Raw genomic sequence first — 25889 nt, 5'->3', positions numbered from 1 at the left:
CGTTGATGTCTGGAAAGGAAAAGAAAGGAAATGAAAGTTGAATTTATTGTTTTAGTTAAAAATAAAAATATACTTCGAGCAATAGACGAGAGCTAATAACAAAGGTTTCCATAATAGTATTGCTGAATATTGTATTTGACAGCACACAAGTCAACACTGACCCACTTTTCTTATCATAATATTTACATGGTATTCTGCTGGGTTGCTACGGGAGTAGAATGAAAGCACTAGCCCACATCTTACCTGAACATCCGGTTCCATCTTTACGACCGTCTCCCTCATACCCGGTCCCACAGGTACATATAGCTCCTGTACCCGGGGCTGAGACGTCAGCACAAGAAGCCTGGGCAACACATGGGTTCGGTGAACATCCGTTGATATCTGGAAAGGAAAGGAAGTGAAAGCTGAAATTATTGTTCTAGCTACTTTAGAGTAGAACAGTAGGTTAAGCCAACACATGGGCTGAATGAACAAAAGTCGATGTCTGGAAAGGAAATTTAACATTGTACTGCTTTAGAGTAAAAAAAAAACCTCAAGCAAAACATCAGAGGTACCATATCGCATAGCATTGCTGAATATTGTATTTGAATATGTACGTAACGTTGCACCACAGTCAATACCGACCCACTTTTCTAATCATCAAATTTGACACGGTTATGACGTTAGTGGAATAAAGGCATTTGCCCACTTCTTACCTGAACACCCAGTTCCATCTCTACGACCATCTCCCTCATACCCCGTTCCGCACGTACATATTGCTCCTGTACCCGGGGCTGGGACGTCAGTACAAGAAGCCAGGGCGACACATGGGTTCGGTGAACATCCATTGTTATCTTAAAAAGACAGGGTTTGGTAATTTACTCTAGGATCAGAAGAAGTGTCGGCCTCATATATGAGATGTGGGTACTGAAGAAGCAGAGTTACGTGGAGCGTGAAGACAAGTTTCAACACCACACCTCACCTGTACATCCAGTTCCGTCATTCCGTCCATCCCCCACATATCCAGCCCTACAGGTACATGTAGCTCCTGTACCTGGAGCAATGACGTCAGCACAACTGGCCTGGGTAACACATGGGTTCGGTAAACAAGAGTCGATGTCTGAAAACGAAATGAAAGTTAACATTACTGTTGTACATTAGAGTATATACATCCCGCAAAAGACGGAGCTAATAACAAAGTTTTCTATCAGCATTGCTTAACATCTACCCGCCTTTCAAATCAATATTTGACGCGGTATTCTCTGCTGGGTTGCTCCGTGAGTAGAATGAAGGCACTTGCCCACATCTTACCTGAACATCCAGTTCCATCTTGACGACCATCTCCATCATATCCCGCCCCACAGGTACATGTGGCTCCTGTACCCGGGGCTGGGACGTCAGCACAGGAGGCCTGGGTGACACAGGGGTTCGGTGAACATCCGTTGATGTCTGGAAAGGAAAAGAAAGGAAATGAAAGTTGAATTTATTGTTCTAGTTAAAAGTAAAAATATACTTCGAGCAATAGACGAGAGCTAATAACAAAGGTTTCCATAATAGTATTGCTGAATGTTGTATTTGAACATGGCCCTAGCTAATAAGTACAGCACAAAAGTCATCACCGACCCACTTTTCATATCATAAAATTTACATGGTATTCTGCTGGGTTGCTACGTGAGTAGAATGAAAGCACTAGCCCACATCTTACCTAAACATCCGGATCCATCTTTACGACCATCTCCCACATATCCGGTCCCACAGGTACATATAGCTCCTGTACCCGAGGCTGGGACGTCAGCACAAGAAGACTGGGCAACACAGGGGTTCGGTGAACATCCATTGATATCTGGAAAGGAAAGCAAGTGAAAGTTGAAATTATTGTTTTAGCTACTTTCGAGTAGAACAGCAGGTTAAGCCAAGGTTAGTTAACACATGGGATGAATGAACAAAAGTCAAAGTCTGGAAAGGAAAGTTAACATTGGACTGCTTTAGAGTAAAAAAAAATCCTGAGCTCAAGCAAAACACCAGAGGTACCATATCGCATAGCATTGCTGAATATTGTATTTGAACATGTACGTAACGTTGCACAACAGTCAATACCGACCCACTTTTCTAATCATCAAATTTGACACGGTTATGACGTTTGTGGAATGAAGGCATTTGCCCACTTCTTACCTGAACACCCAGTTCCATCTCTACGACCATCTCCCTCATACCCCGTTCCGCACGTACATATTGCTCCTGCACCAGGGGCTGGGACGTCAGTACAAGAAGCCAGGGCGACACATGGGTTCGATGAACATCCATTGTTATCTTAAAAAGACAGGATTTGGTAATTTACTCTAGGATCAGAAGAAGTGTCGGCCTGATATATGAGATGTGGATACTGAAGAAGCAGAGTTACGTGGAGCGTGAAGGCAAGTTTCAACACCTCACCTGTACATCCAGTTCCGTCATTCCGTCCATCCCCCACATATCCAGCCCTACAGGTACATGTAGCTCCTGTACCTGGAGCAATGACGTCAGCACAACTGGCCTGGGTAACACATGGGTTCGGTAAACAACCGTCGATGTCTGAAAGCGAAATGAAAGTTAACACTACTGTTCTACTTTAGAGTATATACATCGAGCAAAAGACGAAAACTACTGTAAATGCATTTAAGTTCGCGGGGAGTTAATTTCGCACTAGCGAGAAAAGGACTGTTCGTGGTGGTTTTAAAGTACGCGGTAGCACCATGAACTGTAGTCTCTTATTGCAATGGAAAATGTTTGCGGTGGTTTTAAATTCGCGATGAAGCGGCCACCGCGAAAACCGCTAACATAAAACCACTGCGAAAGGCGAGCCCGGCCGACCCAGGCAGTGGATATCGCTCAGTGAGGTCAAAGGTCGCTTCCTTCAGCGAAATTCCATACGATTGCTCTACTAGCAATCCTACCATGAACATGTAATAACAAAGTTTTCTATATCAGCATTGCTTAAGACCTACCCGCTTTTTTAATCAATATTTGACGCGGTATTTTCTGCTGGGTTACTTCGTGTGTGGAATGAAAGCATACGCAAACATCTTACCTGAACATCCAGTTCCATCTTTACGAGCATCACCCACATATCCGGTCCCACAGGTACATGTGGCTCCTGTACCCGAGGCTGGGACGTCAGTACAACGGGCCTGGGCAACACAGGGGTTCGGTGAACATCCGTTGATATCTGGAAAGGAAAGCAAGTGAAAGTTGTAATTATTGTTCTAGCTACTTTAGAGTAGAACAGTGGGTTAAGCCAAGGTTAGTTAACACATGGGCTGAATGAACAAAAGTCGAAGTCTGGAAAGGAAAGTTAACATTGGACTGCTTTAGAGTAAAAAAGAAAACCTCAAGCAAAACATCAGAGGTACCATATAGCATAGCATTGCTGAATATTGTATTTGAATATGTACGTAACGTTGCACAACAGTCAATACCGACCCACTTTTCTAATCATCAAATTTGACACGGTTATGACGTTAGTGGAATGAAGGCATTTGCCCACATCTTACCTGAACACCCAGTTCCATCTCTACGACCATCTCCCTCATACCCCGTTCCGCACGTACATATTGCTCCTGCACCCGGGGCTGGGACGTCAGTACAAGAAGCCAGGGCGACACATGGGTTCGATGAACATCCATTGTTATCTTAAAAAGACAGGATTTGGTAATTTACTCTAGGATCAGAAGAAGTGTCGGTCTGATATATGAGATGTGGATACTGAAGAAGTAGAGTTACGTGGATCGTGAAGACAAGTTTCAACACCACACCTCACCTGTACATCCAGTTCCGTCATTCCGTCCATCCCCCACATATCCAGCCCTACAGGTACATGTAGCTCCTGTACCTGGAGCAATGACGTCAGCACAACTGGCCTGGGTAACACATGGGTTCGGTAAACAACCGTCGATGTCTGAAAGCGAAATGAAAGTTAACATTACTGTTCTACATTAGAGTATATACAACCGGCAAAAGACGAAAGCTAATAACAAAGTTTTCTATCAGCATTGCTTAACATCTACCCGCCTTTCAAATCAATATTTGACGCGGTATTCTCTGCTGGGTTGCTCCGTGAGTAGAATGAAGGCATTTGCCCACATCTTACCTGAACATCCAGTTCCATCTTGACGACCATCTCCATCATATCCAGTCCCACAGGTACATGTGGCTCCTGTACCCGGGGCTGGGACGTCAGCACAGCAGGCCCGACTGACACATGGGTTCGGTGAACAACCGTTGATATCTGGAAAGGAAAAGAAAGGAAATGAAAGTTGAATTTATTGTTCTAGTTAAAAGTAAAAATACACGTCGAGCAATAGACGAGAGCTAATAACAAAGGTTTCCATGATAATAGTATTGCTAAATATTGTATTTGAACATGGTCCTAGCTAATAAGTGCAGCACAAAAGTCAACACCTACCCACTTTTCTTATCATAAAATTTACATGGTATTCTGCTGGGTTGCTACGGGAGTAGAATGAAAGCACTAGCCCACATCTTACCTGAACATCCGGTTCCATCTTTACGACCGTCTCCCTCATATTCGGTCCCACAGGTACATATAGCTCCTGTACCCGGGGCTGAGACGTCAGCACAAGAAGCCTGGGCAACACAGGGGTTCGGTGAACATCCGTTGATATCTGGAAAGGAAAGGAAGTGAAAGCTGAAATTATTGTTCTAGCTACTTTAGAGTAGAACAGTAGGTTAAGCCAAGGTTAGTTAACACATGGGCTGAATGAACAACCGTCGATGTCTGGAAAGGAAATTTAACATTGTGCTGCTTTAGAGTAAAAAAAAAAACCTCAAGCAAAACACCAGAGGTACCATATAGCATAGCATTGCTGAATATTGTATTGGAATATGTACGTAACGTTACACAACAGTCAATACCGACCCACTTTTCTAATCATCAAATTTGACACGGTTATGACGTTAGTGGAAGGAAGGCATTTGCCCACTTCTTACCTGAACACCCAATTCCATCATGACGACCATCTCCCTCATATCCCGTCCCGCACGTGCAAATTGCTCCTGCACCTGGGGCTGGGACGTCAGTACAAGAAGCCAGGGCGACACATGGGTTCGATGAACATCCGTTGTTATCTTGAAAAGACAAGATTTGGTAGTTTACTCTAGGATCAGAAGTGTCGGTCTGATATATGAGATGTGGATACTGAAGAAGCAGAGTTACGTGGAGCGTGAAGACAAGTTTCAACACCACACCTCACCTGTACATCCAGTTCCGTCATTCCGTCCATCTCCCACATATCCAGCCCTACAGGTGCATGTAGCTCCTGTACCTGGAGCAATGACGTCAGCACAACTGGCCTGGGTAACACATGGGTTCGGTAAACAACCGTCGATGTCTGAAAGCGAAATGAAAGTTAACACTACTGTTCTACTTTAGAGTATATACATCCCGCAAAAGACGAAAGCTAATAATAAAAAGTTTTCTATATTAGCATTGCTGAACACCTACCTGCTTTTCTAATTAATAACTGACGCGGTATTTTCTGCTGGATTACTCCGTGAGTAAAATGAAGGCATTAGCCAAAATCTTACCTGAACATCCAGATCCATCTTGACGACCATCTCCCTCATATCCGGTCCCACACGTACATGTGGCTCCTGTACCCGGGGCTGAGACGTCAGCACAGGAGGCCTGGCTGACACATGGGTTCGGTGAACATCCGTTGGAATCTGGAAAAGACACGATTTGGTAATTTACTCTAGGATATAATGAATTGCTGGTCTGATATATGAGATGTGGATGAGAAAACGCAGAGTTACGTGGAGCATGAATTAAGGGTTAATGACCCGCCCCAAGGTGTATATGGTGTCATAACGCCTGGTCCTTTGCTATACATGTGTATCCACCGAATAAAACCACCGAGTGAGCGAAGCGAACAAGGTGCTTTTATGAAGTGGTTATAGCAAAGGACCAGGCGTTATGACACCATGTACACCGAGGTACAGGCGGGTTATCAAAATTAATATCATATAGCCTACCCAAACTTGCAAACTCCTGTATGACGCATAGATCCCTTGGTACCACACGTGTGAATTCCTTGGTTGAATTTGTTCTTTGGTACATACATTTAAAGATTACAGATTGCATTTTGAAACCAAAATTTCCACAGAAAATATTCGAAACATTGTAGTCTTTGGCTCTTTAGAACAACAAAACATTATCAATGTTAGCAGAAGGAGCCATTCCCCTCTTCTTGCAGTTTGTACTTATTCCCTCTGCTCTGGAATATGTTTCGCTCCTTTTCTAAGTATTACGGCGTCATAACCAACGTGGAACGGGGCCTTCTGATTGGTCCGCGGCGCCTGGCTATATGATAATACAAGTTCAATACCACACCTCACCTGTACATCCAGTTCCGCTTTTAAGTCCATCTCCCACATATCCAGTCCCGCAGGTACACCTGAATCCTGTACCCGGGGCAATGACGTCAGTACATTGGGCCCGCGTGACACAGGGGTTCGGCGAACAACTGTCTATGTCTGGAAACAAAGGGAAAGTTAACACTATTGTTCTACTTTAGAGTAGAAATATATGCACATATCTCAAGCAAAAGACGGAAGATAATAACGTTTTACATAATAGCATTTTTGTATCTGAACATGGACTTAGCTCATGCCTCCATACACGTGGACATTGTACCCTTGACATGCAAATTTTGACACGGTGAACCAATCAGCAAGACATTTCGAACTCCTCTGCTAACTCAGGTACGATAAGCTATATCAGTGTTACCGATGCATGCCGGGTTCGCTCCAGTCCATGTCCCGTCAGCCTGGCACGTCCGGCTGGAATCTCCTATCAGCTGGTATCCATGGTAACAGGTAAACTGGACCACGTTCTGATAGGAGTTCCCGCCATTCACGGCACCGTTCTCTGGGGCTGTGAGTGTCGAGCATTGTACTCCTGACATGTAAAACAAAATGTCGACTAGAGATAAACATGTAACAAACACATGGATATTAAACCCTGGGCATACATTTTGACAAGGTGAAACAGTCAACAACACATATCTAACTTCTTTCCTAGCTCAAGTACGTTAAGCTTTTGTTTGGTGTTACCGATGCATGTCGGGGCCGCTCCAGTCCATGTCCCGTCAGCCTGGCACGTCCGGCTGGATTCTCCTATCAGCTGGTATCCATGGTTACAGGTAAACTGGACCACGTCCTGATAGGAGTTCCCGCCATTCAGCACTCCGTTGTCTGGAACTGCGAGTGCCGGACATTGTACTCCTGAAATAGCAACTAGAGACACAACCAAATGTAACATGTGTACACATGTGGATTTGCCTTTGTGAGAAGACTTAAGTTCTGTTTGTCTACCTGTGTCCACATGTAGGAGATTCACCGATGATATTAACGTTTGTGAAATAGAAGTAGGTAAGTGATTGCAAACGTTAAGTAAGATTTAAAAACAACATGTATTACCTGGACAGGCTTCTTGTAGGATACTGACGTCATCTATTACAATGTCACCATAGGCCCCACTTCCTCTGACCCCTTCAAAAATAACCTGGTAACTTCCGGTGACCGGAATGCTCACATTGACGCTGAACCACTGGTTACCTTGGTTACCAGATCTGAGACTCCAGATCTCAGTCGTCGTATCTCCCGCTTTCACAGATACTCTCAACGTACCTAAACGCAGGGATAGAAATTCATATCATGGCTTCCTGGTCAGGCAGAAACAAAAGTCATGGAGGCCTATTTGTATTCTTCCATTGCTAACCGAGACAGAGCTTGAAGATGTATTAAAAATGCATTTAAGTTCACAGCGATTTAAATTTACAGTAATTTCAACGTTAAGGAAAAAATGTGCTTTGTTAACAGTTAGTATCCACGCGTCTTCCGTAACAGGCGCCTCCAACACACCACAATACTCGACAATGTACATGCATACATAAAATAGGGTTTAGACAAGGGAAGTGGAAAGAAGACAGGACGAAAATTGTGGTCACTGCGAAAACTACGAACCGCCAATATTTCTGGATTTACATTATATTTTGTACAAACTTTAAGTGGCTAATATTCCCCATACAAATCTCTTCACCTCAGTCTGTTCTCAAATCAATGTCCGAGTATTCAAGTGCTAGCATTTCCTTGAGGTTACAGACAAGTCTTTGGTATACATGAACAATGATGTTTCGAACGTCACATAAATGTTAATACCTCTCAACTGGTTGTGACTGTATTAGGACATGTGAAAAGCTCAATGACGTACTTGGCCATTGCCAAACGATATCCAATCAAAACCTTATCAAAATACATGCCATGATATTCCAACACCGTAGTCATTTTTTGTCTCTTAGATAATTACCTGTGTCTGATCCATACATGTGCGCCCAGAACAGAAGACACTGGCTGCCGCGATACAAACGATAGGTGGGAGATATGAGACGGGCGACATCTCCCTGTTGTCGTGGGCTCGATGCTTCGATGTACATGTAGTGGCCTGTGTAAAGTGGCTAGAGTTATTCTACCCTATTCATTTTGTTTTGTGGTTCTAAATCTATATTTTCTCCAAATGATCGAGACTGGGCAGATCTGACTACTAAAACTCAAAGAGATCAATACAAACAACAACAAGGGTTCGTAGACCTTATACTGCCATGAACTATTCAGAGTATTTGTGTGGTTGGTCGGTTTTTTGTGATGGTGGCATTTTGACAGGGGACATGGTTACGTGCTCAAAGTAATTGAATCACCACTCCTGACAATTTCTTTTGTTGAATGACAGTGAAAATCTTCAATATGAATTATACCAACACAGATGAGCTTTCAAGCTCATGGACAATAGTTTATGAAAGGACAAAAATGACAAAAAGTACCAATTTTTATTTTTTAGAATGAATGTCGCTCCCCAGGGCGATGTACTTTTGACATTTCTGTTGTCAGTTTACCAAAAAAGCTCTTACGTTTCATTTTCTCTTACGTTTCATTTCCCAGTTCATAAAAAATGTTGACAAGAACTTTTCCACAAGACATTACAGATTCAAATCATTGACAACCTCTCTAAGTCCAACTTATACCTCACTCATCAAATTCAACATATGACTTATAAAGATGCACAACTAAGACATCTGCAAATTCAGCCTCCCACAATAAGGCCATGTTGATTTGATTATATGGACGACATCCCCATGCGCAACAGTTTTCCACCGTTTCCAAAAAAAATTAAACATACTATAAGATCGTACAAAGCTGCCGTAAAATGAGCAAATATATGTCGTAGATTCCGAAAAATATAGGAAAATAGGTACTAAGGACTAAGAATGCCAAAGTAAGCCCCAAATTCAAATATAAAAAAATGAATACTCTATGTTTTCAAAGTAGGTCACGTGCTTCACAAGTCTTAGGAAATAATTGCAGCTATATATAATATGTATATATGTGCAAATGCAATTGGAATGAGTCACTCATGAGTGAATCATTCCTTGCAGACATACATACATACATGAATATATCTTTACTTACACCTACCCACCACATAGAAATCAACACCATAGCAAGTCCAGGTGCAAAGACATAATACAAAACGTACTTGCAGTGCCAAAGTCGACCAACATGGGGCCCAAAATCAAACTAGCACCGTCAGTATTCCCCACCTACCCACCTACCAAAAGCCATGGTAAATCGTTCAGCGGTTCTTGAGATATACCCAACATAACCTACAGAGTGAAAACAGTATGACAACAATACCTGAGCTGGAACCAGTGGTGTGGTCGCCTGTTGGACCGGTGTTAGAAGACCCAGTCAAACCCGAGTGACGCGTCCATTGAAAGTCGTCTGTCGTGTCCTGTGTGTACTGACACAGGTTGGCTGTCTCGAAAGCACAGGAGTAGGGGCTGTCTATGAGGGACACAGTTAACATGAGGGTTGCAACATACGCTGGACAAGATGTGTGCAACGTTCTATGATATCATCTTGCTAGCGTCACCAGGAACTTGTCACACCACACGGCGATATATCTGGAAGCACACGATTGCTATCTGTTATACTCATACACACTTTCACCTAAGGAGGCCACTTGTTCCAAAGCCTGCCGGTGAATAGTATGGTGCCCGCTCTTTATATTCTCAAACCACACACAGAGTTTGAATGGTCGGTTGCATCCAAGACGGTACGAGACGATATACATGTCATGTGGCAAGTCCGACTTATAAGGAAACAAGTTCATATTAAAGCTTGACCAAATATGCTACATAAAAGTGGTAACAGTATGTTTCTTGATATTTCTTATGCATTGACATGGCTTAAGCAAAGGTAGTAACATTAGATGTACATGCAACCTTTGTGTCGTTTGAAAAGTCTCAAACTGCCCTATTTCATGAGTTTGAAACACAGGATATTCTAGATAGCAACATCTCTAGGACCTTTGTGTACTGTCTATCTATCGCATAAAGAGTAATGTTCAGATAAGCAAACTAGAAGAAAACTTCTTTTAAATTACCTCTTTTGTGGTAGTAGTCAAATCGCTCCGGCGGGTCACTATCAGACAATACTGCTCCAGACGTGTCCTTGTTTGCTGTACTCAGGACACAGGCACCGCCGCCTTGGTGGTCATAATCAAATGACAGACACGATCCAGACGGAACAGTAGAGGTTCCCACCAAACACCGTCCAGCGCACTCCTCCAAGTGAATGCCTTCTATCCGCTCAGTGTTGTGGCCGCTCAGCACTTTTTCGTCGTAAAAGTCAAACCAGGACGTCCTCGCTTCTGAAGAACGGATTGAGAATAATACATGTATAGCTTCCAGTGCAAATGCGTAATTCAATAAAAGTCGTCCCTGTCTCATAGGAATTAGGACAATTTGTTCATCTTTGCATAATGGACATATAGGATATATTTGACGTTAATTGTCAGACAATCGTCCTCAGTGTTATATTCAGAATAGATTCTGCACAAAGAGTTCTCGCTCGTGCTACCTGACATATTTTAGAATTCATGTACACAATGACATATCTATATGAGAAATCAGTTACAATAATCGTCGTAACGGTCACACGTGTTTCCACCGGAGTTGACACTGCAGCTCAGTGACTGTTACGTACATTACATGATGAGCAGTTGTAACTTCTATTAAAATCGTGTTGGTGCAGTTATAATAACATGGTCCCCGCCCTTCGTTTGACATGCACTCATTCAAGTCTGAATCATGATCAGAAGTTTATGCACTCCCAAGTCCAGGAAACAACAGAAGTCACGAAATTCTGATTCTGACTGACTACTTCTCGTATTTCAAGCATTGTTCGTCTTACCGGTACCACGATCCACATGGTATATACGAAAAACTAAATATCTCAGCAAATGGCGACAACTTGCTGAAGTAAGTAAAAAACTTATACAACGACAACAGATAATCCTACCATTGCAGGTGAGGTTGTCCTGTTGAAGAGTAAACCCAGTATAACAGGAACAGTAGAAACCACCCACAGTGTTGGTGCAGATCTGGTCACATGATCCCCTGCCTTCTCTCCGAACACACTCATCTACATCTGCGGTATAAAAAGAACATAGCATATGATAACCTGATCGGCGAACAGGCTTCCCACCATCTACATAGCACATTCAGTACGTTCTAAAAGTAACATATCATCACGCGCTTGTGACGTCTTGCTCCAGATTGAAAAAAGACGTCTTACCCGGGCAAGCTCCTTGTAGGATGCTGACGTCATCTATAGTAATGTCACCATGTGCGTTTCCTCCCCTGACCCCTTCAAAGATGACCTGGTAACTTCCGGTGACCGGAATGCTCACAGCGACGCTGAACCACTGGTTACCTTGGTTACCGGATCTGCTCCAGATCTCAGTCGTCGTACCTCCAGCTTTCACAGATACTCTCAGCGTACCTACACAGCCACTAGAAGGGCACCCACCTTGGAATAAAAAAGGAGATTACAGCTTTGTTGGTATATATGCATCCTTCTATATATGTGCACCAAAGCTGACGACGCACACGTTGTACAAAGTCTAGGTAAAGATAGATTGGAAGCTGACAGAAATGTTCGCTATGCGACACCTAGTCTGGCATCAGATAATCGTAGTCGTGCCTCTAGCTTTCACAGATACCCTCAGCGTACCTACACAGCTTGTAGGGCACGCCTCTTGAAATAAAAAAAAAGAGATAACGAATTTTTAAATATATTTGCATCATCTACTGTCGACACATGCGTTGTACAAAGTCTAGATAATTATAGATAGGAAGTTGACAGAAATGTTCGCTATGTAACACCCAGTCTGGCATAAAAAAATCTAAGGTATTGAGAAGTTTATTTCAACTAAATGGGCATGTCTTTGTGACACATAAACAACGACACTTCATAGAAGAGCTAATGCATTTCAATTGGTTGTAATTCCATTGAAATGTGTGAAAAGCACAATGACGAACTTAGCTTCTTGGTTAACAAAAACATCATCTGAGCAAATTACATGCCATTCAAGTGCAGTGGAACTGCAATTTAGTAGGCACTTACAGTAATTTATAACCAATTACCTGGGTGCAGTCCATACATGTGCGTCCAGAACAGAAGACACTGACTGCCGCTATGCAAGAGATAAGTGGGGGATATGAGACGGGCGATATCTCCCTGTTGTCGTGGGTTGTGTGATGGGCTCGATGTTTCTATGTACATGTAGTGGCCTGAAGCAGGAAAATGGATTTAGAGTTATTCCATCCCGTTTCCAAACATATTGTACCCACTACAGTGTTAACACGCCTCTATATAAATATCTAACTCTCACAATCCTCTGTTTACTTCGTCGGTAGGTGTGGCTCATGCTCCTGTAATATGCATTGGATAATTTATTGTACAGATCGTCCACTTGAAAATTGACGTCATTACCAACGCTGTGCATTTGATGTGGTGAAATATAAACTCACAGGTTTTCCCATAAGATGGAAACTGGCCGGACACTCATAAACATCATCAAAAACAACAACTAATATGTTAAAACTCTGCACCCACCTGAGCCAGTGGTGTGGTCGGCTGGTGGTCCGGTTAGGCCCGTATTAGTACCACCGGAGTTACGTGTCCAGTCAAAGTCGCCTGTCGTGTCCTGTGTGTACTGACACAGGTCTGTATCAAAATCACAGAAGTAGGGGCTGTCTATGAAGGACACAGTAAACACGAGGGTTGGAAAATGGCACGCGGTACAAGCAAGAAGTGCGCAACGTTCTATGATATTATTAGCGGCAACAGGAACTTGACACACCACATATCGGGAAGCACACGATTACTATCTGTTATACTAATACGAGTACACACTAACACCGAAGGAGACCACTTGCTCCACAGCCTATCTATGGTGCCCGCTCTTGATATATTCTCAACCATGCACAGAGTTTCAATGATCAGTTACAACTAAGGCGGTGCAGGGTCGACATGCATGTCGTCATGTGACATGTCCGACTTATAAGGAAACGAGTTCACATTGAAACGTGACCAAATATTAAAGTGGTAGCAGTATGTTTCTTGATATTTCCACGTGTATCGACATGGCTTAAGCAAATGTAGCCCTATCTAATGAGTTTGAAACGCATGATATCCTAGAAAGCTACATGTCTAGGACCTTTGTGTATTGTCTATCGTATAAAGAGTAATACTCAGATAAGCAGACTTATTTACCTCTTTTGTGGTAGTAGTCAAATCGCGACGGTGGGTTACTATCAGACAATACTGCTCCAGACGTGTCCTTGTTTGCTGTACTCAGGACACAAGCACCGCCGCCTTGGTGGTCATAATCAAACGACAGACACGATCCAGACGGGACAGTAGAGGTTCCCACCAAACACCGTCCAGCGCACTCCTCCAAGTTAATGCCTTCTATCCGCTCAGTGTTGTGGCTGCTCAGCACTTTTTCGTCGTAAAAGTCAAACCAGGACGTCCTCGCTTCTGAAGAACGGATTGAGAATAATACATGTATAGCTTCCAGTGCAAATACGTCATTCAATAAAAGTCGTCCCTGTCTCATAGGAATTAGGACAATTTGTTCATCTTTGCATAATGGACATATAGGATATATTTGACGTTATAATTTTCAGACAATCGTCCTCAGTGTTATATTCAGAATAGATTCTGCACAAAGAGTTCTCACTTGTGCTACCTGACATATTTTAGAATTCATGTACACAATGACATATCTATGTGAGATATCAGTTACAATAATCGTCGTAACGGTCACACGTGTTTCCACCGGAGTTGACACTGCAGCTCAGTGACTGTTACGTACATTACATGATGAGCAGTTGTAACTTCTAATCGCGTTGGTGCAGGTATAATAACATTGTCTCCGCCCTTCGTTTGACATGCACTCATTCAAGTCTGAATCATGATCAGAAGTTTATGCACTCCCAAGTCCAGGAAACAACAGAAGTCACGAAATTCTGATTCTGACTGACTACTTCTCGTATTTCAAGCATTGTTCGTCTTACCGGTACCACGATCCACATGGTATATACGAAAAAATGAATATCTCAGCAAATGGTGACAACTTGCTGAAGTAAGTAAAAAACTTATACAACGACAACAGATAATCCTACCATTGCAGGTGAGGTTGTCCTGTTGAAGAGTAAACCCAGCATAACAGGAACAGTAGAAACCACCCACAGTGTTGGTGCAGATCTGGTCACATGATCCCCTGCCTCCTCTCGGAACACACTCATCTACATCTGCGCCATGAAAAGAACATAGCAAACCTGATTGGTGAACAGGCTTCCTACCATCTACACCGGTGTACCGAAAGTGCGAAAAGGAACGAAAAGGAACGAAAAGGAACGAAAAGGAACGAAAAGGAACGAAAAGGAACGAAAAGGAACGAAAAGGAACGAAAAGGAACGAAAAGGAACGAAAAGGAACGAAAAGGAACGAAAAGGAATGGAGTATGAAGCAAACTTAAATAAAATCAATGAGAATATAAGGAATCGGTACTGCGGGCGTTAGAAGCCTATGAAACGTGTTTTATTTTACCGAGAATTTGACATCAAATTTTTACAGCGCTGTTTCAGGCTGTTGTTTTTGTGTGGCTAAATTATTCTTTGAAGATCTGCGAAATACAAAGAAACGGAACTGAGATAAGAAAGTTAGGACTAAAATTCAGTGGGTGGTAGATGAATATCGATTATTATACATTTTCAGGATGAGGCAAGATTGTAACGTTTTTGTTGTATTTGGGTGGCTTTTATTCTCCCTAGAGGGGAGCGCCGCATGCAAATGACCCGCGAAATCCGGTCAGGAAAGATATGCTAATAAACTGCTGCCCCACGAGCATGACAGCTCCTTTCAACAGGGCCAACAACATGGTTTTCTGGAGACTGGAGACATATCTTCTCGCTCGTTCACAACGAAAGAAAAGCTGTAAAAGGAGAGACATATATACATTGTACCAAAGAGATTTCATCAAGTTGTACAATGAGTATTCATCATTTTGGCGGGAAGAAAGGTGCCAACGTGAGGAATTTGTGCAAAGGATATTGGGAAATACAATTTCTGTCAACAATTTTCCGTCATATTCAATACAAATAAATTTCTGCCTCTTGCGACCGACATCAGGCCCTCGCTGATGATAAAAAAATCCCAATGCCGGGTTTAGATGTCCTGGTTGCAAAACAAATTTAAGGCGTTGTATTGATATCAATGAAAGTGTGAAAAAAAGGAAGGAAGAATAATTCCCAACATGCTGGGCTCGAACTTCCGATCGTCGACTTCCCTGGGTTCGAACATTCGACCTATATTTCTCTAAGGTCAAGTTCTTACAAATTGTGCAATACATATACTTGTAACTTTGCTATCATTGCATTTTTTAAACAATTATATCCACATAGCATGGCTTTTTATGATAAAATATGCGCAATCGTTCTCAACATAATCCATTTCTTCTTGTGAAATTTTATAATATAAATGTAATATGGATATTCTAAGGAATGTTATAACCACATTAAAACGTACATGAACATAGATATGCATAGATAGGTCTCATCAATATTCATTCCTCCATTGAACCATTGCTATAGGAATTTCGTGGAACAAGCCGCAAAATGCATTTGCCGATCACAGTTTACCTTTTCCTAATATTACCATCGATTTTATTTGAATTTGCTTCATACTTCGTTCCTTTTCGTTCCTTTTCGTTCCTTTTCGTTCCTTTTCGTTCCTTTTCGTTCCTTTTCGTTCCTTTTCGTTCCTTTTCGTTCCTTTTCGTTCCTTTTCGTTCCTTTTCGTTCCTTTTCGTTCCTTTTCGCACTTTCGGTAGACCCATCTACACAGCACACATTCATTACGTTCTAAAAATCACATCATTACGCTCTTGCCAGTGAAATATTTCTCCAGATTAAAAGACTCGTCTCACCCGGGCAAGCTACTTGTAGGATGCTGACGTCATCTATTGCAATGTCACCATAGTACCCACTTCTTATGACCCCTTCAAAGATGACCTGGTAACTTCCGGTGCCCTTAATGCTCACAGCGACGCTGAACCACTGGTTACCTTGGTTACCAGATCTGCTCCAGATCTCAGTCGTCGTAATTCCAACTTTCACAGAGACTCTCAACGTACCTACACGCAGGAATAGCAATTCATATCAAAGCTTACTGGTCATGCAGGAACAAAAGTCATGTTGACACATTCTTTAGTTGCTAATCGACGCGAAACTTTCGGTAATGCTGCAGAACAGTCACTTAACTATCTTCTCTCCGGATATGTAGCACTTGTTGATAAATATGTTTTCATATTCAAAGATCGCATCCGTGTTCAACTTATGTGCTTTATAATATTGTACAATGTGCAGTATGTAAAAATAGCGTTTAGACAAGTAGTAAGAAGACTAACATTGTGGTTACCGCGAAAAACCCGAACACAATACTACCGCCAATATTTCTGGATTTACAGCATATTTTGTACAAACTTTAGGCTATAATTCTCTATACCAATCTCAGTTTGGCCTCAGATCATTATCGGAATATGCAAGTACTCACAATACTTTTAGGCTATGGACAGGTATCTGGTATACATGGACAATGATGGCTCGAACGTCACATTAGAGTTAATACCTTTGAACTTGTTTTGACTGTACTAGGACATGTGAAAAGCACAGTCACGTAGTTGGCCATTAGCAACCAACTTCCGATCAAAATTCGAACAAATTACATTGAATTCAACAGCCGTGATATTCAAACACCGTAGGTAATTTTTGTCTCTTAGATAATTACCTGTGGATGATCCATACATGTGCGTCCAGAACAGAAGACACTGACTGCCGCGATACAAACGATAGGTGGGAGATATGAGACGGGCTATATCTCCCTGTTGTCGTGGGTACGTTGAATCGATGTAGATGTAGTACCCTGTAACGAGGAGACATGACTAGAGTTATTCTACCCTGTTCATTTTAATTGGTGGCGGATCTACATTTTCTCTATAAGATCGAAACTTGGAGGATTCGACTTCTTACACTGATAACGATCAAAACAAACAACAACTAAGATTTTTAGACTCCATACACACCTGAGCCAGTGGTGTGGTCGCCAGTTGGACCGGTGCTGGAATATCTAGTCCTACCAGAGTTCCGTGTCCACTGAAAGTCGTCTGTCGTGTCCTGTGTGTACCGACACAAGTTTGCCTCGAAATCACAGGAGTAGGGACTGTCTATGAGGGACACAGTAAATACGAGGGTTGGAATATGGTAGGAACATGGAGTGTGATATTAATAGCGGCACCGCACTGCGATATATCAGGAAATTGCACACGATTGCTATCTAATATACTCATACACTCTAACACCCTAGGAGACCACTTGTTCTACAGCCTAGCTATGATGCCCTCTTTTTATAGTTTATATTCTCAAAGCATGCACAGAGTTTGAATGATCGGCGACATCCACAACTTTACATACAGAGTCGACATATGTATCATGTCTAACAAGTTCACATTGACTCTGAGCGTGACCAAATATGCCACATGAAAGTGATAGCAGTATGTTTCTTGATATTTCCTGTGTATGTACATGGTTTAGCAAATGTAATAGCTGTGCATTTAACCTTTCTGACGCTTAAACCCTATTCAGACGGGGGTGGGGTGGGGGTTGGTGGGTGGGTGTTGAAGCCCGCGCCAGAACGGCTTACGCTAGAGTCCCCAAATTTCTGGAGTTTTCCTAAAATTTAGTTAGTTACAACTTCACGAAGTTAGGAATTTTTTTCTTTTTTTGTGTTGCCATGGTAACCGTTTGTTGACAGGCATTTTTTAACGAAAATCGTTAGTTTCGCTTCTAACAATATATTTTTCACGTTTATTTGCTATATAACTACTATTTTCTTGCATAAATAGTCTAATGATATTTAGAATATCTTTCACAATAAAATATAGATACATTACGCTAATTTTATGACGTCATCGGTCAAAATCTAAGGTGGAAGACCATATGACCAGATTATAAAAAACTAGATCATTACCCCTTAAAATTTGTACCTACCTGGCATTTCCATCAAAACATGTTTAAATAAACGTTTTTAGTCTATTTCCATTTTTTGCGTTTCGTCGCCCTCTGGCGACGAAACGCAATGTATTGGGTTTTACCTTCAGTGCTTCGAGGGATGCTTGGTGCTTGGTTCAAGAGGGTCTGCATGGGGAGTTCCGACAACGATTTACGCTGAATTTAAAAGAACCCCCTACGTATTACGCTAAATCAAGGAAGGCAATTACGCTAAATTTGGTCGCCTCGCTACGAATTACGTAGATAAGATGGTTTTCCCTACGAATTACGGGAAATAAAATTGGCTGCCTACGCCTTACGTAAAAGAGCATGCAGACCCTCGTTCAACACGACCGCATGCAACTGCTACAACTGTATGTTCGGAAATACCATTGCATTGTGGTTTCGGACTTCAATATCCTGGAAAATGGCCATATAACATCTATTCCACAAGATTGCACAAGAAAAAAAAATGATTTTATCAAGAAAGCGACCGAAAATCGACATAAATAATACTATGTAGTGAGGTTAAAGCATAATGTACACTCAGATGTAAGACACGTGAGAACTTAGCTCAATCGGTAAAGTCATACTCCTTCAGATCCGAAAGTCCCCGGTTCGGCACCGAAAGTGGATTTTTTTCTTTTTAAATATTGAAGATAATATATAAATATTCTATTTATTTATTGATATTATACTTGTATATATCATTTTTTATTTATTCTAGTATTCATTTTATATATGCAAGGCCTTTGTCTTATGAACAGGACTTCATAGATTCCAAACCCGGCATTCGAATTTTTCTGTTCATGGTAATGGAAATACCGTGCAGCGGCTCCTATGCGCGGTAAGATGATTCTCGCAAAACACTCGCCACTAAACTACTATTCATGATGTAAACAGAGGCTCTTGATGTTGTTTGCATGAAACTCCATCAAAAACAGCGATCCTTTCTTACAGTAGCAAATGTTCAGTATCGACTACACTCATATACAATACACGTAACAACTTAGTTCAATCGGTAAAGTCATACGCCTTCGGATCCGAAAGTCCCTGGTTCGAAACCGAGAGTGGATTTTTTCTTTTTAAATATTGAAGATAATATATAAATATTCTATTTATTTATTGATATTATATTTTTATGTACCATTTTTTATTTTATTTTAGTATTCATTTCATGTATGCAAGGCCTTTGTCTTATGAACAGGATTTCATAGATTCCAAACCCGGCATTCGAATTTTTCTGTTCATGGTAATGGAAAATACCGTACAGCGGCTCCTATGCGCGGTAAGATGATTCTCACAAAACACTCGCCACTAAACTACTATTCATGATGTAAACAGAGGCTCTTGATGTTGTTTGCATGAAACTCCATCAAAAACAGCGATCCTTTCTTACAGTAGCAAATGCTTCATTGTTCAGTATAGACTTCATTCAGAAGTTTTCAGACAACACGGATGTGGAAAGTCACACCGCTCGACACAAAAGTATGGAAATTTTCATGAATATTAGCAAAATTATCCAGGAAAACAAGGAAGAAATGTTGTAAATGCGGAAACCAGTATAATTGAGATGAGGTAGCTGTTAATTGGTTTGGATATTTGTTTGACATTTGGTAGTCAATTTAGATAGAATCTTGTCACAGTGCTGATGGTGCTTTTTCAAGTGTACATAAGTACCTGAGTATATTGATAGATTTTATAATGAACTTATTGTACATTTAAAATAAAGTTGTAAGCCAAGACCAGCTATCAAACAGTACTCCTTTCCAAAATAAGAATTTTTCTTATAGACGCAACAGCCCTTGAGTGACTTTTTCTAACAGATTTTACTTCAAGAAAAAGACAGTTCACACTCATAAACGTAGACGAAACGCCAGCTTTTTTTAAAAGCACTTGTTTTTATATCTTTTGCTATTATTTGCTGAAAAAATGTACTTTTCAAAATTCAAGGTGGTTGCCTAACTGGTATCATGATATGCATGACGTCATTTTGACGTCATTGATGTTGCTATTGGCAACACAAGTTGAAAAAAAAACATTATTATTCTGTTATCTGCACTTGCTGTTACAATTTTGTTGCATACTTTGAGGTTTTCTGGGAATACCCCTTTTTCACGGTTCCAGCCAATGCAGTCAAATTGATGACGTCATAACTGCGACACATTACGTTATAATAGCGTCAGATTTTTACATTTTTTTAGATATTATGTCTACATCATTTCTAAAAAATTGGCGGTCATACAATAATTTGTTAAAGAGTTACAGTAGTCAGAAGGGGCGCGCCTCAAAAGAACCAAACTGCGGACGTGATTGTCATGCAAGGATCGGGATACAGTCCCACAGTAGACGCTGTCAACTGCCCTAATTTCAAGAAAAGAGTTCTACCATCATTTGCAAAGATGGAAGGATACTACTACATCTCTAGGAACTTTGTGTAATCTCTATCGGACAAAGAGTGATGTTCAGATAAGCAGATTGGAAGGAGAATTCTTTACCTCTTCTGTGGTAGTAGTCATATCGCGACCGTGGGTCACTATCAGAGAGTATTGCTCCAGGTGTGTCCTTGTTCGCTCTGCTCAGGACACAGGCACCGTCTTGATGGTCATACTCAAACGACTGACACAATCCAGACCAAACAGCATCGGTTCCCACTAAACACCGCAACGCACACTCCTCCACGCTAATGTCTGGGATCTGGTCAAAGGTGTTGCCATCTAACTCTTTTTCGTCGTAAAAGTCAAACCAGGACAGCGATGTGTTAGCGTTTGCCTCTGGAATTCAGATTGAGAACAAATGTAATAACAACGCCCGCATCACCGGCTGTTGCTCGTGTTTGATCGGTCAGCTTCAGTTGCTATTTTTCAGTGGACGACGATGTCTTATGTGGCTACTCAGGGCAAGGACAGAAAGGAAGCGTTGGGGAAATTTGTACAAGGAGGTGTGGGTGGTGAGCGAGGAAGAACAAGCCGCTCTTTATATCAGAACTTAATATATTGCCTTTCCCACCCTGCTGTCTACTATGTGTGGTGAGCTGTCAAACATGCACATAAAAAAGAAAATATGCCACCACAAAACAAATAGATGGACAGGATAGCAAGTTGCTTGATACCTTGATCACGTATGATCTAGATTACGATAGGGGTGCATTGTTTATATTTCTGGGTCGTAGTATACATGCATGGTATTGTAATTTATAGACTGTCTCCCGAGACGACAAGAGCCGAAGAGAGAGATTGTATTCTCCCACAATTGTACATCTGAGGCATATAGTGTCAAAACAAAACAAAACAAAACAAAGCAAAGCATATAACAAACTTACACATCACAGTCTAGAGTTTAGCGTTTTACTCACAATATTTTGCTCTTGATAAAACCCCTCACCTGGACAGGGTTCTTGTAGGATACTGACGTCATCTATTGCAATGTCACCCTGGTCACCACTTCCTCTGACCACTTCATAGATGACCTGGTAACTTCCGGTGACCGGGATACTCACAGCGACGCTGAACCACTGGTTACCTTGGTTACCAGACCTGCTCCAGATCTCAGTCGTCGTATTTCCAGCGTTCACAGATACTCTCAACGTACCTACACGCAGAAATAGCAATTCAGACGGATGCCTTGTCAAGCAGGAACAAAAGCCACGGTCATGTTACCAACACGAAACTTGAGAACGCATGTGTTTTAAAAGACTCAGTAATTCTCTCAGGAAGTTGACAAGTCTGGCTTTAAATCATTGTCAGCATCAAAGTACTGGTAACATTACTTTTAGCTTGTCAACTGGTCTTTAGTTAGATTGTTTGTTGTTTGTTTTAATATACATGAACAAATATTCTTGCCGGCGGCAACCTGTTAACCATTTTCGATCTTTACCTTTCTTTACACAGCCACTACTCACCAACCAAATAGAATAGAGACCCATTCACAGCTTCTCAAGTTATGCTCTCCACAAACACACACATATGGAAATCCCGTTGGAGTACCGTAGGCAAACGCCAGGTAAACCATTCCCAAACTTCTTGAGTTGTATGCTGTTGACCTACATACAGACCCACACAACCATGGTGCACCTGAAAATATATTAACCTTCTTGGCGAAGGTGATTACCTGTTTGTAACCCATACATGTGCGTCCAGAACAGAAGACACTGACTCCCGCTATGCAACAGATAGGTCGGAGATACGAGACGGGCGATATCTCCCTGTTGCCGTGGGCTCGATGCTTCGATGTACATGTAGTGGCCTGTACAACGGGAAGATTAGTAGAGGTTAGAGTTATTGCCTGCATGAAAATGCAGGTTTAGTTTTATTTAATGTTCGTTAATTGGGAGGTTACCCTACATCTGCTTGGTTTTAATTGTTAACAGAAGGCACTATGTACAGAGGTTGCCCTGGGCTACATAACGGCCAGGTTACCTCTGAGTGGACCATGCCATTTACCAAGAGGGGTACCGGGTGTGTCTGTTTGTGTGTTTGTCAGTGAAACTTAAGAACCTTTGTATTGATTGTGATTATAGAGTACATTGTATGTGGATAGATTTTGGGAAGATGAACGTCAAAGTCAATTTTGGCCCTCAAATTGCTTGCTCTGGAATTTGTGAACTTTATCATCTATGATTCCAATGTTTTTCAATGGAACTTTAAATAATGTGTAACATTTGTACTTTATGGCAGGTGGAACATTTACAGGTACCAACAATGCAAATTAGGTTTTGTATAGTTAAATGTAGTTGGTAACTAATACTTTCATTTCATGTGTGACATGTGTAACTTATTTAATTAAAGGTAAACATTGCCATAGTTTTAGATGTAAATGTGAGTCATTAAACTATAAGTTGCTATTTTGTATAATTCATTTTGAAATGGAATTCTGCCAAAGGAACAGACTTTCACATGTACAATGTATTCTATCAGTTTGGTAGAGAAAAATCATTTGAAATAGATTTACAGCCATATTTGCATAATCAGCCATATTTGCATAATTACTGAGACAACATAAAACAAGAAATTTACAAAAAAACTGAATATTTCATGCAGGTATGAGGTCTCCGAACTCTTGTTTTGTTCTGTTTTCTGTTTTATATTAATGTACCCATGGAAAGATTGTACACGCCCCCATTTAAGCACCTAAATGCCCCCTCTCACTTGACGTGGGGCACGCTTGCGGCATTGCTGCGTTCGAAAACGCAGATGTACCCCCACGGAACCTAGAGGTGCCGCAAGCAAACCTAGAGGTGCCGCAAGCAAACCTAGAAGTGCCGCTTGCAAGCGCGACGTTTTTTTTAAAAGTTTAAAAATAACGCAAGTGGCAAGATGCCGCAACAGTGCCGCAACAGTGCCCCAACAATGCCCCCACAGTGCCGCCACCATGCCCCAAACAGTATCAAGGATATATTTTGCCTATTTTAAACCAAGAATCAAAAGTAAACATCCTTTTATCACCGAAAAACTATTTTAGATGCATTTCTAATAATTTTACAGCGGTTTTCGAGCCAGTAAAAATACTGCGAATTCCACAAAACTTACCTTGTATCCGTATTCAGAGTTAAATGAATGAATGAATGAATGAATGAATGGTTTATTTGTTGCACAACACAACTTCAGTAAAAACATTTGGCAGACAATTGGCTGAATTGCACGTTTTTTTCCATCAAATCCTTAGTACATCGAGTTAAAGACTATCTGATGAATAACACTTATACACACTAAAACTAAGTATCCTTTAAAACTTTATATAAATACATGATGTATAGGCAAGAGACGGAAACATACATTTGTGATTAGAACATTCCAAGTCTACTATTGTTTAGCTATGTTTGTTTAACAGTCTTACTAAGAATGGAAGGGGGGAGTTTCTGTAACGGTCGGTTCTGCATCTTACTGTTTTGAACAAGTCCGAGTTTCTCGTGGATCTACCGTGGATCTCGCCAGCCCTTGGCGGGAGCAATGAGGGGTCGAGCTTCTTGGCGAATTTCAAGCACAAGTCAATCCTTCTTTTTTCAAGTGTCTGAAGGTTTGTGGTCAGAAGCGCAGTCTCGTAGTCTATGTAATGTTCCCCGAGGATAGTCCGCAGTGCTCTTTTCTGGACTCTTTCCAGACGTACAGTTTGTGATGACGTCATCCCAGGGTGCCACACTGGAGCACAATACTCTACCACTGGACGTACATAGGATGTGTAAACTTGAACAAGGTCATCGGTTGGGAGGTTAAAGCGTTTTACTTTTCTTAACATGAACAGCCTGCCATTCGCTTTTGATAGCATTTTGTCTACTTGTACTGACCATTTCAAGTTCGCTTGAAGCCACACGCCAAGTAGACAAGTAACAGGTACTATTTCCAGCTGTGTTCCATCAATTTTGAGGACAGGTGGACTGGGGGGCACTTTCATCCAACAGAAAACCATGACCTTACACTTTTCCGCATTGAGGAGCATGTGGTTTAGTTTGGCCCAGTCACTAAACGTGTCAAGCTCACTCTGTAAGATGGAAGGTTCATTGTGATGACGTGACTCAGCCATAGAGAGGTCATCAACGAACTTCCATTCTTGTACCAGTGCTTCTCTCAGTGCGTCTTCAAAGACGGCCAGAAATATAATCGGACCAAGAAGTGTACCTTGAGGTACTGAACATGACAGACTTTCCCAGTCCGAGAGTAAGCTGTCGTACCGCACTCGCTGACGTCGGTTGGAGAGAAAGTTAATGATCCATGGAATTAGACAAGGTGACGCTCCAAGCTTTAACAACTTATTTATCGCTACGGTATGATCGATTCTGTCAAACGCTTTTGAGAAATCCGTCATGACCATGGTCGTAATGTTTCCCAGTTTGTCGGATTCCTTGGTCACGTAGTCTAACAAACTGACAAGATACTGTGCGGTTGATCGCCCCTTAAGACTTCCGTATTGCTGAGGGTCAAGCGACGGTCGGATGTCCCGTAGAAGCCACTTAGATACAAAAGTCTCAGCAACTTTGGCAAGCTGTGAGGTCAAGGACACCGGACGCAGTTTACTGATTGATGGTGGCTGTGACTTTGGCAGCGGGACTACTATCGCGTCCTTCCACTGTTGTGGCACGTACCCTTCCTTCAGTGATGCGTTGAGAATGTCTGCGAGAGGTGTACTAAACTCACAGGCAAACTCTCGCAGGACTCGGGAACTCAGTTGGTCAGGACCGGGAGCTTTCCCCACTTTCAGTTTTCTCAAAATGTTGTAAACGTCCCAGGGGAAGACCTCTGGCGGTGGGGCTCTGCATGGCATGTACGCTGGCAGTAGTGTCGGGTCTAGGCAAGGTCGACCTTGAGCCACAGCAGCAAACTGTTGGTTTATGTGGTTGGCGATGAAGAGAGAGTCGGCGGTCACATTGCCAGGAATGTTGACCAGGACGTCCTTGTGTTGCAT

General features: G+C 41.8%; 1 protein-coding gene across 1 annotated transcript; it reads right to left on the bottom strand.

The window, feature by feature from the left end:
- Nucleotides 1-445: 445 nt before the first annotated feature.
- On the bottom strand, nucleotides 446-25889 carry LOC118432292. Its single transcript, XM_035843828.1, has 30 exons — nucleotides 25251-25889; nucleotides 24905-24968; nucleotides 22602-22736; nucleotides 21876-22082; nucleotides 20990-21265; nucleotides 17528-17668; nucleotides 17233-17367; nucleotides 11671-11877; nucleotides 11395-11523; nucleotides 10478-10744; nucleotides 9727-9876; nucleotides 7456-7665; nucleotides 7090-7350; nucleotides 6764-6934; nucleotides 6373-6510; nucleotides 5563-5700; nucleotides 5229-5366; nucleotides 4966-5103; nucleotides 4503-4640; nucleotides 4106-4243; nucleotides 3776-3913; nucleotides 3510-3647; nucleotides 3047-3184; nucleotides 2413-2550; nucleotides 2152-2289; nucleotides 1685-1822; nucleotides 1291-1428; nucleotides 962-1099; nucleotides 696-833; nucleotides 446-462 (listed from the first exon to the last, which is right to left on the bottom strand). The coding sequence occupies exons 1-30, from the start codon at nucleotides 25887-25889 to the stop codon at nucleotides 446-448; spliced, it is 5079 nt and encodes a 1692-aa protein (XP_035699721.1).

This window comes from Branchiostoma floridae, chromosome 15 (assembly GCF_000003815.2).
Source record: "Branchiostoma floridae strain S238N-H82 chromosome 15, Bfl_VNyyK, whole genome shotgun sequence".
NCBI lineage: Eukaryota > Metazoa > Chordata > Leptocardii > Amphioxiformes > Branchiostomatidae > Branchiostoma > Branchiostoma floridae.
This window is presented reverse-complemented; position numbering and strand designations above follow the sequence as displayed.